Source organism: Falco biarmicus, chromosome 2, assembly GCF_023638135.1.
Source record: "Falco biarmicus isolate bFalBia1 chromosome 2, bFalBia1.pri, whole genome shotgun sequence".
NCBI lineage: Eukaryota > Metazoa > Chordata > Aves > Falconiformes > Falconidae > Falco > Falco biarmicus.
In genome coordinates, this window is record NC_079289.1 from 64,876,817 (window position 1) to 64,893,755 (window position 16,939).

At 39.3% G+C, this 16,939-nt stretch overlaps 1 protein-coding gene across 16 annotated transcripts in view; it reads left to right on the top strand.

The window, feature by feature from the left end:
• MCF2L (MCF.2 cell line derived transforming sequence like) overlaps positions 1-16,939 on the top strand; it is a 164,320-nt gene that overhangs the window by 52,374 nt on the left and 95,007 nt on the right. The window contains exon 1 of one of the 16 annotated variants that reach the window (XM_056327210.1): positions 8,961-10,154. The exons of 14 other annotated variants lie outside the window; for them this stretch is intronic. In XM_056327210.1, the coding sequence (XP_056183185.1) occupies positions 10,034-10,154 (121 nt within the window). In that variant the 5' untranslated portion in view covers positions 8,961-10,033. Of the gene's footprint in view, positions 1-8,960; positions 10,160-16,939 lie in introns of those variants that run through there. One more of the 16 variants, XM_056327206.1, reaches the window with a different exon arrangement.

A 16,939-nucleotide genomic window follows, 5' to 3' on the forward strand; every position in this document is an offset into this window, starting at 1 on the left:
AAAAATGGTTCCCTTTTTCTTTATGGGAATCAAAGCAGTGAACAAAACTGGATAACAGTGAGGGGGCTAAAAGGACAAGATGATTGTAGAATAATTTAGACTGGAAAGAACTTCTGCAATGTCATCTAGTCCAGCCACCTGCTCAAAGCCAATCTACTTATTATGGACATGCTCAGTTTGAGTCTTTAATGCCTCCAAGGGTGGAGATGTTCTAGGATGTTCCAGGAGTGTCCTACATGCTTGGGTACATGAACAGGGCACATGGGACCTGTTACCAGGCTGGCTGGTGGAATTTGATGGCAGCCTGCAGTGTTAAAAATTTTCCCACTGGTTAAAACCTTTGCAGCAAAGCGTGCAGGCTTTCCAGTGCCACCATGGCAGAGCAAAAAATTTTGCTACTCACTCTAAATTGATCTTTAATAGATCAAAACACAGTGACTTTATGAAGGCTTCTGGGTCTTACTACTAAAAATAATCTGGTTTTGTTAATTTTCATAGTTGCCAGTTTTTTCTTTTACTTATTTACTGGGTTTTTATTTGTTTTACTATACATTTTAGTAGTTTCCACAGATTGGTTTTTAAAGTTTGAAGATAATCACACAGTTGTACATAGGGAAATGTTATAAGATATTATAAGTATCCAGGACAGCAGCAAAGTCCAGGGATGTAGCTGTAAAGCAGAGTGCTCTACCAGTGAAGTCTGATGCAGGGAAGCTTGCATGGTATAATTCATGGTTTGATGAAGAGCTATATACATTATAATTAAGCCTGTATTCTGCAAATTTGCTGCACTCAGTAACAGCCTTTTCCCTGATATAACTTTGGTTTGATTTGGATTTATTTGGATTTGAGAGCAGCTGGGAAGTTCTAAAATACCTTATTATTGTGTATTTCTAACATGAACTGCAGCATCTGTGCCTTTTCTGTTTCATTTTCCTACCTGCTTCTCACTCCTGGGGTGTATCTGGGAATTCCATATGTTCTTCTGATGGGGAAGGTCACTATGCATGATGCTTTCCAGATGCACTGCCTGTATTTAAGAATACAAATAAAAATAATCTGCGCAGACCTGTACATTACTAATAGAGCTACCTGGTGCTGGTGGCTTCTACACATCACAAAGCTGAGCAAAGATTGCTCCTGTGACCAAGTTTATGATTTTTGTTTGACTGCACAATGAAAGGACTGGTTCACAAGACAAATCTGTCCTTGGGTTTGGAGTTCCGCTGCTGCTGATTGAACACCCAGCTCTGCTAACTGTTGTCAGTCACCCAGCTGAAAAGCTGGAGGTTGTTTGTAGAGCAAAGCAGCTTTTCTGTGGGAAGGATGGGATGTGTGCAGGGACTAGAATACGTAGTTTAAATGCACAGGGACGGTATATATGGCATGGTGGATGGAATGGTGAAAGCAGGATCAGGATTGTCACCTGGAAGAGATGCCTGGTTTCTGGAGCAGATCATCCTCCTCAAAGATCCCAGCAGCTTCATCCCTGAGACCAAGTCCCCAGTATCGGTTTTTTAGCATGAGCATTCATGCTCCTCTTCCTGAGTAGTTGCACTTTCAGTGTCATCATCATCTTCATCAAACAAACTGGGATTGATTGTGTCAGTTGAAGATGAAGAGTGAAGCAATGGGGTTATGTTTTTAATGGTCTCACTTTTCAGGAACACTTCCTTGCTGGACAGCAGAGCATGCCTGTGTAACATTTCTTTTGTATAAAGAAAGGACAAAAAGAAACTGCTGGCATAGTGCTGTCTTTAACTGAGAAGCGAGAAGCATTATTTAGATTGTCTGGAAAAAAAATAATCTGTGGATCCAAATGTAACAAATGAGACCAAAAACTGGCTGTTGGCCGGAATTGACCTTTGGTTGTACAGCTCTACAGCTATGGGGATTGACATTTTGTAGCCTTTGCAGGCTTTATTCATATGAGAGAATATGCAGGAAAATAATTCTGCTCAGGTATAAGCTACGATGTGTAATGTCTTGATGTTTTCTTTCTCAATAGCATACATACTAACAATATTTTATTTCCCTCAGTGTTTTCATGCTATATTGTAGAGGAATGAAGGCAGTGGGTTGATTAGCATTGACAATATGCAGCTGTGGCCTTGCTTCAGAGGCAGTGGCTTGATTGACATGGACTATGTGTAGCTGTGGCTCATCCCTGCTGAATGGTTAGATAGCTCTGAGGAGTCTGGGAGGAGAGGGGGATGAAGCCGGATGAAGCAGAGACAAGGAGGAGTGTGGTCTGGCATCTGAAGGATGGAGGAACAGCATGGGCAGTAGAATCTAACACATGGTAAAGCCTTGTTGCAGCTTGCTAGTTTTGCTTGTGTGGCAACAATTGGTGCCCCGTGTGAGGCTGATTTGGACTCAAACTGCAACATTATATGATTATGTCAAGAGGAGCCATGATTTCATCCCCGTCTGTTTCTCCTTCGTGTAAATAATAAACAAAATCTTCAGTATCTTTCAACACATTTTGATGTAATAATTCATGTGGAGACCATAACTCCAATTATACATTTACCCATTGTGCCTTTATTTGGGTTCTAAGGGTATAGCCATAAATAGTAATCATTAGTGCTATTTTATTAAATCATGTGAGGATCTCTGCTGAAGATTCCAAGAGAGACAAGAACAGCTTGCAGTACTCATTTAGGAAATAATCTTTAAACAATATTCCTAACCTGGAAATCAATAGGTACTTATGGTTTCAGCAGCTTTCCACACACCATGTTACATGCCAGGGTTATTGACTTTTTCAGCCAGAAGCCACATCATGTGTCCCTGTCCTCCTTGTCCTACCTGGAACGTATCCATTTATCATTCACCATGTGGCTGCACAAATGCAAACGCCTGCACCAAGGAAGCAGGAGGACGTTACTGGGAGCAGGAATCCTCCCTGTGGCAGCAGTATGGCATTAGGTCAGACAAAGTGCCTGTGTGATTGAGGCTCTGTTCAGTGTTGGTGCTTGCTGATAAGACGTTATACATGGAATGAGTTTCTCAGTCTCTCTAAGAATTACAGCCATAGTAACTGCATATCATACAGCATTTGTTTTACATTTTCAGAAGGAAATTGTTGATTCTTAGTTGTGAAAGAGCTTTTCATTTTTAAATTTAACCATGGACTTGTCCTCATCCTTTACAGTTCCAGATGGTGTAAAGACCCTTGGTGTCTCTCTCACTGCATGTTTAGAACTATTTGCTTGAATGTCTTTAATTATGACTGTATAATTAAAATTTGTCTATTAGAACTGACTAGCTGATATGTAGAATGAGGTAAACTAACTCTGAACAGACCAAAACTTTTGACTTTCTAGTAAACTGTCAAATGGCCCACCAGTATCTCCCTTCATCTCAGTTCAATTAAGTATGCTTATCTGTACATGGAGAAAATCCTATTTTGCCGGAGGCCTACATGAGTGATGATCAAAATCAGCAATTCATGAATTCTTTGTGTTCATTAATATTAGGAAAAGCTCCTTCTTCAAACACTTAAGTGATTTATCACTCTTATACCCCTATGGTCATTTCAGAAAGTTGCAGTAGAAAACCTACTGTGCTGCATCCTAAGAAGTAGCCTGAGAAAAATTGTAACAGCCTAAGGATTTTTACAGCATTTCTGAAAGGTCCTAAAAGGTATTACTCGTAGCTGCATACCGGCTTTGTGAAGTATTAATAGCATTGTTTCTTTTGTGCTGAGTGGATTACTGCCATATAAATTTATAGCTGGTGTAACAGTGCATGCAGAAGAATTTCAAAGCAGCTACTCAACCGAAAACTCTTTCACTTTATTAATACCCCATTCATGAAGAGGCTAGAGAGGGAGGATTGTGAAATGTGGAAAAGAATTGAAGTCTGACAGAGAAGACGTGAGAGCTGAGCACAGGATCCCTTGGGTCCAAAGCACATGGCAACAGAGAACCTTTTTCATAGGAAGGAAATTATGGTAGCAGAGACTGAAGACTCAAAGGTTTCCCATCACTTTCTCCTTTTCTTGGTGCAAAAATCCCCTCTCTACAAGCCCACCACCTGCCGTGGTCATCTCCCTTGCGTTGTGCTCACAGCAGCAGCAGTCAGGTATTGAACACAGAGCTGAGGTGGTGTTGGGTGAAAGCATTGGCTTGTATCAAACATAGGAGCAAAATAATTCCCAGGACCTTCCTAATCTGAACAGATTCTTTTTTTTCACCTGCTTCCACTTCTGATCAAAAAGGTAGGCCTCATACCTCTGATAGATTTGCTCAACCTGTAATTGTCATTTGCCAGGTCATTTTATCTAACGGAATTTAAGTAAACGAGTGACCGGTGGTGGCAGTTGTTTAATCAGCTCCAATATCGTGGTAGCCTTTACCTGCAGCTTTGGACTGGCATCAGATGCTAATGAGGCTTTTCCCATGATGTCCTGGTCGTCACCAGTGTAACTGCAGTTTCCTTACTCTTTCCCGGAACATCTCTGAAGTTTTGAAATTGATTGCTAGTTGCATTCAAAAGTTAAAGAACTTACATTAAGGGACAAACCAGAAGTGCTGTCTTGTTAGATGTTAAAAATCACTTTGCTTGGCTGGTCATGAAGAGTTGTTCTCCTCTAGTTATTTCTCTGATCCACTGTGATTTTTCTGAGTATTTTCTATGGCTAATGGAGGAACTTGTTCTTTTGCAGATGAGTCAAATTTATTGCTAGCCCTCAGGAAATTCTGACATGCAGTATAAGCTTACTTAAAATAGAGGGACAGATGTTAGGCTTTAAAAGCTTTTTGTTATCTTGACAATTAAATAGTAACACTTCCAGAATATTGAAACCCTGATTTTGTATCTTGTGGTATTTTTTTTTGTTTTGTTTGTTTCTTACTGTACATTTAAATTATGAAATGCTCTGTATTGATTTTAGGATTTATTTTAGGGTTTTTTTGAGAGAGATTGTTATAAAGGACTGGCAGCTGTGGTTCAGCAGCATAATGTGCAAGTATAAATAGAATGCAAGCTGTCCATTTATCTCAGTCCTGATCTACTTACATTCATCTGATGCTTGTTATGATTGTGGTTTCTCTCTGAGCAGATACATCCAGTTAGGATTAAGTTTGCACATCTAACCTAATTCACTCTTGTAATTTAATTCAGGGTTACTGTGTAGATTTCTTGTGAAACCAGATAATTCTTTCAACTACTAACCTTTAATAATAAAAAAACACTGAGAATGCTTGTCACTGTCTGTGTTTTTGGGAGGTACTGAGTTTGTTAGTAATAGCTTTCACGTTTGCCAGGGTATATCTCCATTCATGTCTGTTTCTGAGATTTCTCCCCACTCCAGCTTCTCCTTATATGTCATGGTATTTTATTACATGTAATTTCAGTTTACAGATTTTCTAGATTACACTATGGGAGTCCTTTCTAAACTTTTTGTTAGGTAGAATGTTCTGATAGAGTAGCCTGAAAGTGAAATACAAACACACCTATCCAATTCTATAAAGTATAAAAATAATACAGGCAAAAGATTGTACCTAAACTTTATATTCATCTCACCCACACTGAAAAAGGAAGACTCATTCTTGTGCTGAATTTCAAGAGTACCAGAGTATTCATGGAATAATGATTTATTTCTCAGGTTTTCAGCCAGGTTTTCTCTCAGCATTTTCCCTCTACAAGAACAATATGGAATTTGTGAATGTAATAATATCAAGTTCTGTGTCTTTAACATCCCAGCTACACTTCCTTTTTCATTTAAAATCAGCCTGTAGCTGACTCTTTGCTGTTTTAGTGACAGTCTCTGGTGTGGATTAATCTTTGTCAACTTGTTTTTAATTTTAAAAATCAACACAAGCAACTTGCCATGGTTCAATATTTATGTAGGGTTATAAAAAAACTCAGGACTAGGCATAACAACAGTTAGTGCTACCTTTTTATGGTATATGGGATGTTCAACTCTACAAAACAGATTACATTTCAGATTAGAAGTAGCTTGCGTGTCATATTTTGAATGTGTGTAAAATGATCATTTGGTTCAATAATGTAGCATGAGTCCAATTTAGTTTTGTTTGCACTACTGTTCTCAACAAAATAAATGTGTGCAGAGATAATTGATGAAGCATGCTTTAAACAGAAGATTCTAAACAACATTTCACTTTTCTTCCCCCTCATTTCGTTTCCACTATTACTGCAAATGTGCTGATGCTGAAATACACACAGGGCACTTGCACCTTTTTGAAAAGACTATGAGATATAGCTTGTATGTACCCTTGTATTTGTTTTTTAGAAACTGGTCCAAGAAACAGTCATTTCTGAGTTCTGCATATGTGTATGTTATTTCAATTCCTCATGTAATTTTCATAGTCTTTTATATTCTTCATGGTAGATCTCTCCTACAGTCCTCTGGGGTTTTTATCAGGGATGTGATGGCACTTCTGATACTGAAGTTTCTCTGCAGAAGCTCCTTTCTACTGGGACTCCAGGGGAAAAGACCAGATGAGTGGTAGGTAGAGATCTCACAGATGGACTCCTGCGTGGTATGTGCATGGTAGGATCTTGAAGTTCCGGGCATGAGAGGTGTCATGTTTTCTTGTCTGAGAAATGCACTCTTTTCCCTGAAAAATGAGATCTATGATTAAGAAGAAATGGCAACACCAGTGGCAGTGGCATATCAGCAGATACGAAGAATAACTTGTTTTCAGGAGTGGAAGAAACACAGGAGAGACATTAAAGGAGCCTTGATTCTGCCACCAGAGCCTCCTGCACTGTACAGTTGGAAGGGTTACATGGTCCTATAACGTGAACATTTCAGCATTGCATTGAATGTGAGGATGCAAGGAAAGGCCTGTAAATAGTTGTTAGGATTTGGAGGAAAAAATCACAGTAGGGCGTTTGAGAAGTCCCATAAAGATAAGGCTCCTGTACAACCAAAAAAGATTAAAGGAACGTTGAGAATGCCCAACAATGATGAAAGTGATGACAGCTTAATTTAATGATCCCCAAGAACTTGGAAGTTACTGAACTAAAATCTGTGAGAGTCCTCGGGAATGAAAGGAGGAAGCCGAGAGGGTATAGTGATGTAAGTTGTAGTGCTGCTTCTGTTGTCCGTGTGCAACACTATGCCTATGGTCAGAGACAAACCTGGAAATGAAGTATGAGAAAAATAAGCTGTTTCATTGCCACAATTTTTTGATTCCATCGAGCTGTCTGCAGTCATTTAAAGATAATCATAGAGGTGTTTACCCATCGAATGCTACTGTTCATGTGATGTGAAAGAGGAGATAGGTGCAGTCTAATTGGTTCTGCCAACCAATACTCAAAAGAATATTGCCATCTTTAAACTGCTATGTAATTTGCTGATGCTGAGCAGAGAAGAAATCCTTCTAATAGGAGCTTTTCTATATGCCAACAGCAAGGGAAAATATTCAGATTATTTTCCTGGAGATAGAGGCTATTGCTGTTTGGAAAACACTGCATTACACCATCTGTTTCCTTCTGATTGTGCACCACCATAGCCATTGTTGTGATTAATTTCTTTGCTTCTAGGCACAAATGTGAGTGCTCAAAAGAAGATTAAAAGCTTGTTTTGCGGACAGGGATGTAGCTAATGGCTAGCTTTCAGCAGGACTGTGTGTACTTAATAACTTTACAACTCAAGTCATCAATCTTCTGCGTGCATTTGGTATATGAAGAAAGCAAGGAGAATGTCCTTTTGCTTCACTGTAATAATCCTCTACAAAAAACCAGCAAATTTTTGGTGAGGTTTCCACCATATGCCACTAGTGTCACCACACACTCAAAACACCGCTGGGACAGAAAGTCACTTTTCATAGAATCATTTAGGTTGGAAAAGACCTTTCAGATCATCAAGTCCAACCACAAACCTAATAAAGCACGTGCCTTAGTGCCACATCTACACATCTTTTAAATACTTCCAGCAATGGTGACTCCCCCGCTTCCCTGGGCAGCCTGTTCCAATGCTTGATAACCCTTTTGGTGAAGAAGTTTTTCCTAACACCTAATCTAAACCTCCCCTGGTGCAACTTGAGGTTGTTTCCTCTCATGCTGTCTACCTTGTTTTCTAGCTAGTGGCTTGGTTGCTGGAAGAAGATGTGTAGTTTCAATAGCACCCTACTTGATTGTCAGACTGGGCTCTTCATTCACGAGGCTGGTGTTCCCCAGAAGCCCCAAACAAGTAGTATCTGCCAGGCAGGAGGAAAGCCCTGATGGCTGGCAATCTCCTGTAGGCATCTCCTGGTCAGATTTCATGCCTCCACTGGGAAACATAGTACAGTGACAGTGTGTATCATGGTGGTTTTCCACCACTAAGTTGTTCCCTTCCTTCCTTTTAATTCCTGTATTACTTAAATAAGCTTGGTAGGCCTTTGTTCCAGGAAGAGTAGTGCAGCTGCAATATGCAGTGGTCCATCTGCTTAGTATAATGAAGTTGGAAAGCAAGTGATATTTGCATTAAATGCATCAATTCTTACTTGATACTTTTCTTGATCATCACATTTCAAGACTGTCACGTTTGCCTGTGATTTCATGTTGAAAGGTGAAAATTTTCCAGCTAAAACTGTGATGATTCTCCTCTGTTAACGAGGTATATTCAAACTAGTATTTTGTAATAGGTTACTTAAATATTTACTTCAGTGTGACTTAACTAAAGGTTATCTGTTTGAATTTGCTTTCAATGTAATAGTTGGTACACCATATTTCAAAACTTTTTCATTTTTATGTATGTAATGGTGTATATTGGGGTTGTGGCAGATCTCTGGGCACACAGGACACAGTTAAACAGAACGGAGAGGAAAATGTTGACTGCCAAGTAAAGCAGCATTATCAGTTTCCTCTCTCCTGTACTGAAAGAGACAGGGGGAACAGACAGTGTAGGGTTTCCTGATATGTTTTAAGAAAGCCTGGGATTCATTTCCCCTCCCTTCCTTCCTATTAGTTGTTTGTTAACTCCCAGGAAGATTCAGGTTTTTCTTGTGAGACCTCTCTGCCCGCACATTCTGGGAATGGACTTTGCCTTTGAGGGGCTCGGTCCTCACTTCTGGGCAAATGCAGGGGGAGGAAGAAGAGGTGGATGGATTATAAGAGTCTGACTTAGGGCAAATGAACTGAAAAGGAGTTTCTAATAGACAACTTTGTGTTCACAACGGTGTTTTCTTTTAATTTGCTGGCATAAGCACAGACCCCTGAGGGTGTTTCAGATACAGAAGCAGGATATGCAGCAAGTGTCAGCGTGAGATTTCTGCCCTTGGAGTGCTGAGTTGTGAACTTACAAGGAAGACTATAAAGTTCTAAGTTGCCCTTCTTCAGGAGAAACTTTGGATGTCTCTTTGCATCAGCTAACATCCTTCACAATAAGGAGAAGGATGCGAAGACGGAGGCGATAGTACCAGCTACTTGGGATGAGCAGCAGCTTTGGATCACTGTGCGCGGCTGGAGCACAATAACAAACAGGATGTTTTGGTGGGGGTTTTCTTCATCTGAAACAGCACAGGGCTGTTAGTTTGGCTGCAGTTATTTTGGATGAAGCACTGAAAACCAGACTGTTTCACACTTTATTTTTTTTTTTTTAATTTCATCTGCTAATCTGACCTGCTTACGTGAGAAGCTGTGCCTCCTTTGTTCATACTAGCCACACTGAAAGCAGATGGAAAGCTGTGGCAAGACGTCCTGTCTGCTGAGTGTGGTATGCTAGGAACTGAGAGGGTCTTGCAGCTTCATGCAGAAACTGTCTTGGCATTTTTAGTCCATTAAGTACAACTGATTTTTCTTTTCTCTTTCTAGTAAAACCATGTATTAGTTTCTGAGGAAAAGCACAGACAATAAAAATAACTTCACTGCACCCATTTCCAGCTCTTTACAACTGCATCCTTTTTATATCTTTTTGGGTAGCATTTGAATTTGATGAAGAAAATTTATGTTCCATTAACACTTAGAAGGAAAATCACAGTATCTTTCAGTACATTGGAAGAGTGTAATCTGGAAGAGCTGATTTTTTATTTCCTTTGGTGAATAACTTGGTGAAGATAAGAGATACACATCCATGTCTCAACGACGCCTTTTAAGGGAAGGACATGAAAGTCATTTTAGGATCCTACCAAGATTCATCCAAATCCTTCATGGTAGACGGCACTCACGAAATAACCCACGCCAAATATGCTCTGGTGAGGTGAATGTATAGGTGATGCTGTAGTACAATTTGTATCTACATAGGCTGTTGCACTTAAATTTGAGTAGCGTGTCAGGTGAATATGAGCAGTAAGTAGCTTAGTATTTGTGTTGCTGATTATCTCAACTGATGTTTCTTGTAAGAATAAGTATTTTTTCTCAAAGCATACTCATGTAGGGATCCAGCAACTGTTATGGTTAAAAAGTACGTATCTCTATCCATGTTAGATACAACTCATGGATAGTGATTACTCTCTGTCACCAGTACTGAACTGGAGAGAACATTGTATCTTGTTTTTCCTTGCAGGTCCAGGTGTATGATAGTATCTAATGGTTTACACCAACTCGCCTCTGATACTCTAGAAGAACTTCTGAGTGCTTCACTCTTAAAAAAATTAATTACACCAAAAAATTATTTTTGACTGTACTCAAAAAATCAGGAAGCCTCCGTTCTTTAAGTGTAATGTTCTAAATTTAGGGCTTGCCACCACTTGTTCAATCTTAAAGTCCGTTTCATATATTATGCAGTGTAATAATATGTTAGTGTGACTGAAATTATATAATCTTTGTGTTTAGTAAAGCTAGATTTTGTTGGGTTTTTTTCTCTGAAATATATTAACCCTGACTGGCTGAGATAACCTGGAGCAGATTTTTCAATAATTAATTAATCCTTTCTTGGGTTTATATGCACAATGACCTATTATGGTTTTAAAAAAGAAGACTCTATTTTTTTGGGGGGTTTTTTGGTTTTTTTTTTTTGTTTTGTTTCTTTTAAAATTAATTTGGAGCATATGAAATTGAAATCAACATAAGCTGAGCTGCCTTTATAGGAAAATATTATATTTTCAAGGCCTTTCAGTATTTCTTTCTTCAATGTTGACAATCTTAGAAAAAAATAGGAAGATAAAACTATCTCCCTGGTGGTTCCTTTTGCTCACACCTTCTTTTGTACTGTACTCGCTGAGTGTTTTGTCAACTGTTTTGCTTGGAATGGAAATTGTAAGTTTTTTTGATAACCTTCTTTTTCATAACTTTTGAAATGTAAACATTTCACTTTTCTTGATTTTTCAGTTCTGGGCACTCATGAGGCCAAGTTTGGTACCCTTAGGAATGCTAACTAAGAAATGATCAAGATTTAACATGAATTCTATTCAGCTCAGATTAGAAAAAGTTTTTATGTTAATTGCTGTTAATCAGAGTAAAGAAAATTCAGGAAAAAAATAGTATTTTAAACACATGGGATGCCATCTTACAAAGCAAAGGAAAACAAGGCAGCCTTAAATTTCAGTTTTACCTTCATGTAGGATTCAACCATCACTTGGTAGTAATCACACTGCAGTCAAGTTCAAAGTGTAGCCATAAAAGTTAGCACTTGCACCAGTTATTTTATAACATGTATGTACTTAGGAGTTTCGAGTGCCTGCTGGCCATTCATGAATGGATTGGAGCTAATTCCAAATATAGGCAAAGCCTTGACTGCAGAGGAGGAAAACACAAGCTTAATATATTGAACCCATTCTAACATACAATTTTCCTTGTTTTAGCCTAATCTCCTTCAGACTCAGATCCTTAATATAAATCTTGTAATGCTATACAGTCATCTCTTACTTACAGGTTCCTTTCACTATATATAGGCGTGTATAGTCAGAAAATTGTATATTTCTGTAGGAAGTTGTCTGTCTTCTCCCCACCCATTTTATTATTATTCCAAAACTCCTTTTGATTGTGTTGCAGCCTTTTCTGTTTGAAGTCTTCAAGTATGTAAAAATTCTGTTTCCTTTCCTTCCTGTTACCCATTTTATATTGGCAGTAGGAAAGCAATTACATGCTTCTAATGTTTACCTTATATATCCAGTAAGAGTTATTCCATTGTTTTGATCAAAGCCATTTTACGACCCTTTGGACTGATAAGAGTTTTCCTGCCTTCCTGGTGGCAGACCTCAGTTAGCATTCAGTGGCCCTTCCAGACCAAATGCATACAGAAGGTGGTTCAAGGATTTAGGTTGTGGAAGGGGAGAGGTACTGCAGCCTGGAAACATTTTGTCCTGTGGGTACACTGGGTAAATTACAATTTTGGCAAGCATGTATTTCCTAAGTAAATGTGCTTGTGACTCTGAATCCCATGATGTATGCATCTCTCTTCTCCTTGTGACAAAATTAAGGCACTCTGGCCTGTTGTCCCAGGTCTCTCAGAGCTTTGATCTCTCTTCATTAGCATCTCTAGAAATGGCTGAAGACAGGTTTGCTCGCTGTCACTTCCCCCTTCCCCCACATGTTAAAATCTAATACAGAATATAGAAATCATTGCATGAACAGTAAATGTCGTAGTTCATACATTGATTTTGCATTACCTTATGTACTTTAATAAGGGAAGCTGGGCTCGCTTCCAGAGTCGTCATGCTTCATCAAATCCATCTCTGTTTTTATTTTCATTTTAACAAAGCAGACTTTATTTACTTACAGCTCATGGACAGCTGGATCTGTCCTCCTTGGCCTAATCCTCATTGCATTGCTCTCTGCAGGTGTCTCTTACCCAGGGAAGGCTGTGTTGCCTTTATCCCCTCATGCTGGTAGAGCTCTGGCTCTGGTGACACTTGCTCTTTGGGACCAGGTGCTGTGTGACCCCTCCTGCCTGGGTAGGAAGGGCCCAGATTGGTATGGGCAGGCTCGTGTGAGACAGCGTCATGGTTTCTACATCTATCCCTGACTGTACATATTCTGTGTGTTTCTGCATCTTTAGCTGCAGGCAGGTGGGACAGCAGTTGTAGAGTTTGTGGAAGATTTCAGCCCTGGAAAGATGTGGCTTCAAGCAGTCTTCTGTGGAGATGTCTCCTGTCAGCGGGGGAGATTTTCCAAGGTGCTGACCTGCTGTGGTCCTTTGTGATGGGCTTCCCGGTGTGGTACTCGCAGACCATCCTTTGAGGTTCTCCCTCTGCTCACTTTCTCTAAGCAAATGGGAACAGTAGGTCAGCTTGAGAGCTGTAAAACAAGTCTGTCAAGTGGGGACTCCAGACACATCCGTCTTCAGTCTGCGCTGCGCTTAGTATGTACAGGGAGTATCTTCGGAGGCATCCTGTAGCCTGTGTCTTTTCACACTGAATTCAGGTTGGTTTTCTGATGAAGATGACTAAAGCTCCGAGGCAGTTTGCTTTTGTGTGTACATTGTAGGCATGTAATGAATGGATGGATGAGAAGACTGTCTGTGTCCCAGGGTCCTCGAATCCAATGCAGAGAAGTTCTGTGGTGAGATACAGTGAGGCAGCGCTGTAATGTGGGTGTCTAATACTAATGGACTTTGTAGTCAAAGAGTCAGACGAAGCCTGGTTAATCCACCACAAATAGTGAAGAGGAGTCTAGAGGAAGAGTACTGTTGCATCTTCTGTGTCAGCCGAGGGGATGGAGATGAGTGCATCTTGTCCTGGAGCTGTAAGAGTATTTCTGTTGGATATTGGGCACTCTTGTATGGGGAGAGGCTGTTAGCTCATAGGTGGGATAGCAAAATGCATGGATGCAGAAAAAGTCAGAATGAGCATATGTCAAACTGAATACGTTAATATAGCAGACCATACTGAAGTATCTCAAGACTTCAGCATAGTCAAAGCCTTCCTGGAGCCTGTGTAAACACTGAGATTTACGGTCAGTGTTTAAGTCTGCCACTACAACTTCATCACTGTTAGTCCCCATGCTAGATAGGTCCAGGCGTAAGGCTGTTTGCTGTATTCGCACCTTTGTTTGCTGGCTGGTTAAATGTGTTGAAAAGGTTGGGGGTTTTTTGAGATTTCAGGTTTCCATGCTTGAAACTTCCATTACCTGTCCTGCTGGAAATGCTCTTGCACTTTTTCCAGCAGAAAGTTGGAGAAGAGAGTTGGGTATGAATCCATAGCAGAAGTGAAAAACTGCAGTGAAATACTAAACCTGTGAGTAAGCAATTAATTGAATACAACTAGTTCCAGATAGTGTTCTGAATATCTGTGTGAAAAACAGTTTTGCTTTGCCTTGTTAAAGCCTAACATGGGTGAAAATATGCTTAGGGCTTCAGCCTATAGCCTAGATACACTGGATCAGACACTGGGTGTATCAGTGGTCTGTAGATATTCAGGGTGGGGACATGAGGGGAGAACACTGTAATTAAAGAGATAATTACAAGAACAATGGCATTACTAGAGGAAAATATATTTGTAAAGTCATCTTGTGCCACCTGTTGCATTTATGGAACAAAGTTCAATTAATATGAAAGCTCTTACCTTCTCAGGGTAGTTTGTTCTGAGCAGAGGAAGGGAAAAGTGGACATTTTTCTTCTCTGATAATGAATGAGCGAGGAATTTCTGTAGCAGAAATGAAGAGCTATTATTTTTTCTCAGAATGGTGTTCGTGGCTGGGTTTTGTGGCAAGGGGTGAGTTGGCTTAACTTTATAATAACTCCTAGATCTTGTAAAGGTGAACAGATTTGTGCAGTCTGCTAAGTCAGGAGTGTGTAAGGTGTGTGGCTTGGGACTGTGTTCTTAGAAGCATTCTGAACTCTGTTTTATATGTGCCAAAAAAGCATGCATTTCAAGAATCTTAATATAAATTTTGCTAGCTCATTGTTTCTTGAAAACACACTGTTCACAGAATGCATGTCATTAGAAGAGTCTGAATGGTAGATGGTACTGTCTGGATTTTATTTCAAATTCCCTTTCCCAAAGGAAGTAAAATATTAAATATTTTAGGATCTAAATTTTCATATAAAGTTTTTATAGAGTTTTCTTTCCTCTCAAATAGCACCCCCTCCAAACTTGTTACCATTTAATATCTGTGATGTGTGTAAATTAAATGATGTATTTGCCTCAGCCAAGTTAGTGCAAAGTGTGCACATCAGCAAAAACAGTCACAGCTGCCATCCTTCCAAAGACAGAAATGTTCGCAAGCAAATATGCCTGTCAAGAGTGAGTTGCTGCTTCTCTCACAAATCAGTTTCAGAGCATCATCACAATTTATAGGGCAGTTTCTGCTGCTGGAATGTGTTCAGTATAGATTTTCTGATAAAGAGGTTGTTACTGTTCGGTGACAAGGGCAAATGTTGGTTTTCTTCCTTCACTTAGGTGTCTGTATTGACTTGTCCTATAAAACCGAGGGACCCTAGCCTCCTTTATTACCTGCTTTTTTCTGAAATTTTTAATTTGAGGGGGTGTGGTATATTAAAATCTTCATTCTTTATGTTAAAAAATAGAAGTGAAGGAAATGCATAGTTTGAGGGGTGTATTTTACAATCACATTAAGATGCATGCTGTGACAGAAAGTAGCAACATCTAAAATGAATGACATTATCACCAGATTTCTGAGTGGTCCCACTCAAGATCCTGAAATTCCTTATTATTTCCCATTTCTTGTGATAAAAAGTGATTTGAATTCCATTTTAAACAACAAAATTATAATATTGTAAATTACAATGTTATAAAAGTTACTCTTAAACATTTTTGGAACCTTAACTTGGGGGGAAAAATTGTTTTTTCTCTAGCTGCGTGCATAATAATGAAGGAATATGTAGGCTCTGGGATACTGATATACAGGCCATATACTTTTATTCCCCTGGATGATGATTCCTCCAAGAAAACAAGGGCTTTTAAGAAGCTTTCCAATTAGAGAGACACACACACACAGAATTAGGGGCAATATAAGACCTTGCCCCTAAGCTTCTGTTCCAATAGGTCCACTAAGCCTGAACTCCTTGCACCTGTTCCCTTGCCCCTCAGACCTCCCCAATGTCTGCCTATGATTTTCTCTTTGTCCCTGTTTGCTAAGATTGAAGCTGTCCTTGAGTCTTCTTACAAGGAACAGACCTTTTCTAAGGGTTGCTGTGGCGTGACATTACCGGTTGTGTGTGTGTATGGAGAAAAAAAATGTCAAAAGTAGTAATTTTTGACAAAAACTATTGTTGGTTCAATACATGTAAAATGAATCCTCAGAAAACAAAATCTAACTATGCCTGCATCTCTTGGAATGGGGGAAAAAATGCCTTCCTGACCATTAGTGCTATTTGAAACACCCTTTTCTTTAGAGACACTAGCATGTATGGCATTAGTGCCATAGTATGCAGTTGAGTTAGTAGAAATTGATATTTTCAATAGCCAGTGAAGAATATATGAATAAAAGAACTTACTGTTTCCCTACTGAATAAGCAGAGATACTTTGCTTCAGTAATTTAGAGAAAAATGACTTAACTGATCTTATAGAATGCTTTTGCTTTTCCATATGGAAAATTATACAAGGTATTTGCTCTGTGGGCAGAACCAGTCCTGGAGCCAGGATGTAACTTTATTTACTCCCTTTATCTTCTTCATTGTTCTTTCAAGAAGTTTCCAGTCTTATGTGCTGTTGCAATCTGTTTAGCTATACTAACGTCACAGGTAAGAAGATGGCCTGCACTACTTCCTTTTACTGTGTATGCTCGTAGTGTTTAACAGAATCCTACATGATCTTCAAATTAACTTCAAAGGTTAAGCTAACCTGAAAAGGTTGAACATACATGGCCTCATGGTAAAGCACACTAAGTTAAAAGGATCAAAGTTTATTGTAAGATTTCCAGCACTTCCTGATTGAAGATGGCTTTTGCATTTATTTATTTTATCTTATTGGAGAGCCACTAGGTCTTCTTCCAAAGCAGGAAGTGAAAATCAATGCAACTTATATGTGTTTCATTTCTTGCTCAGTGATTTACACAAAAAAAATCCCAACCCAAAAAGATTCTATTTTAGTCAGCAGTTAATCCAGCTTCACACACAACTTCTGTTTCTTGCACTTC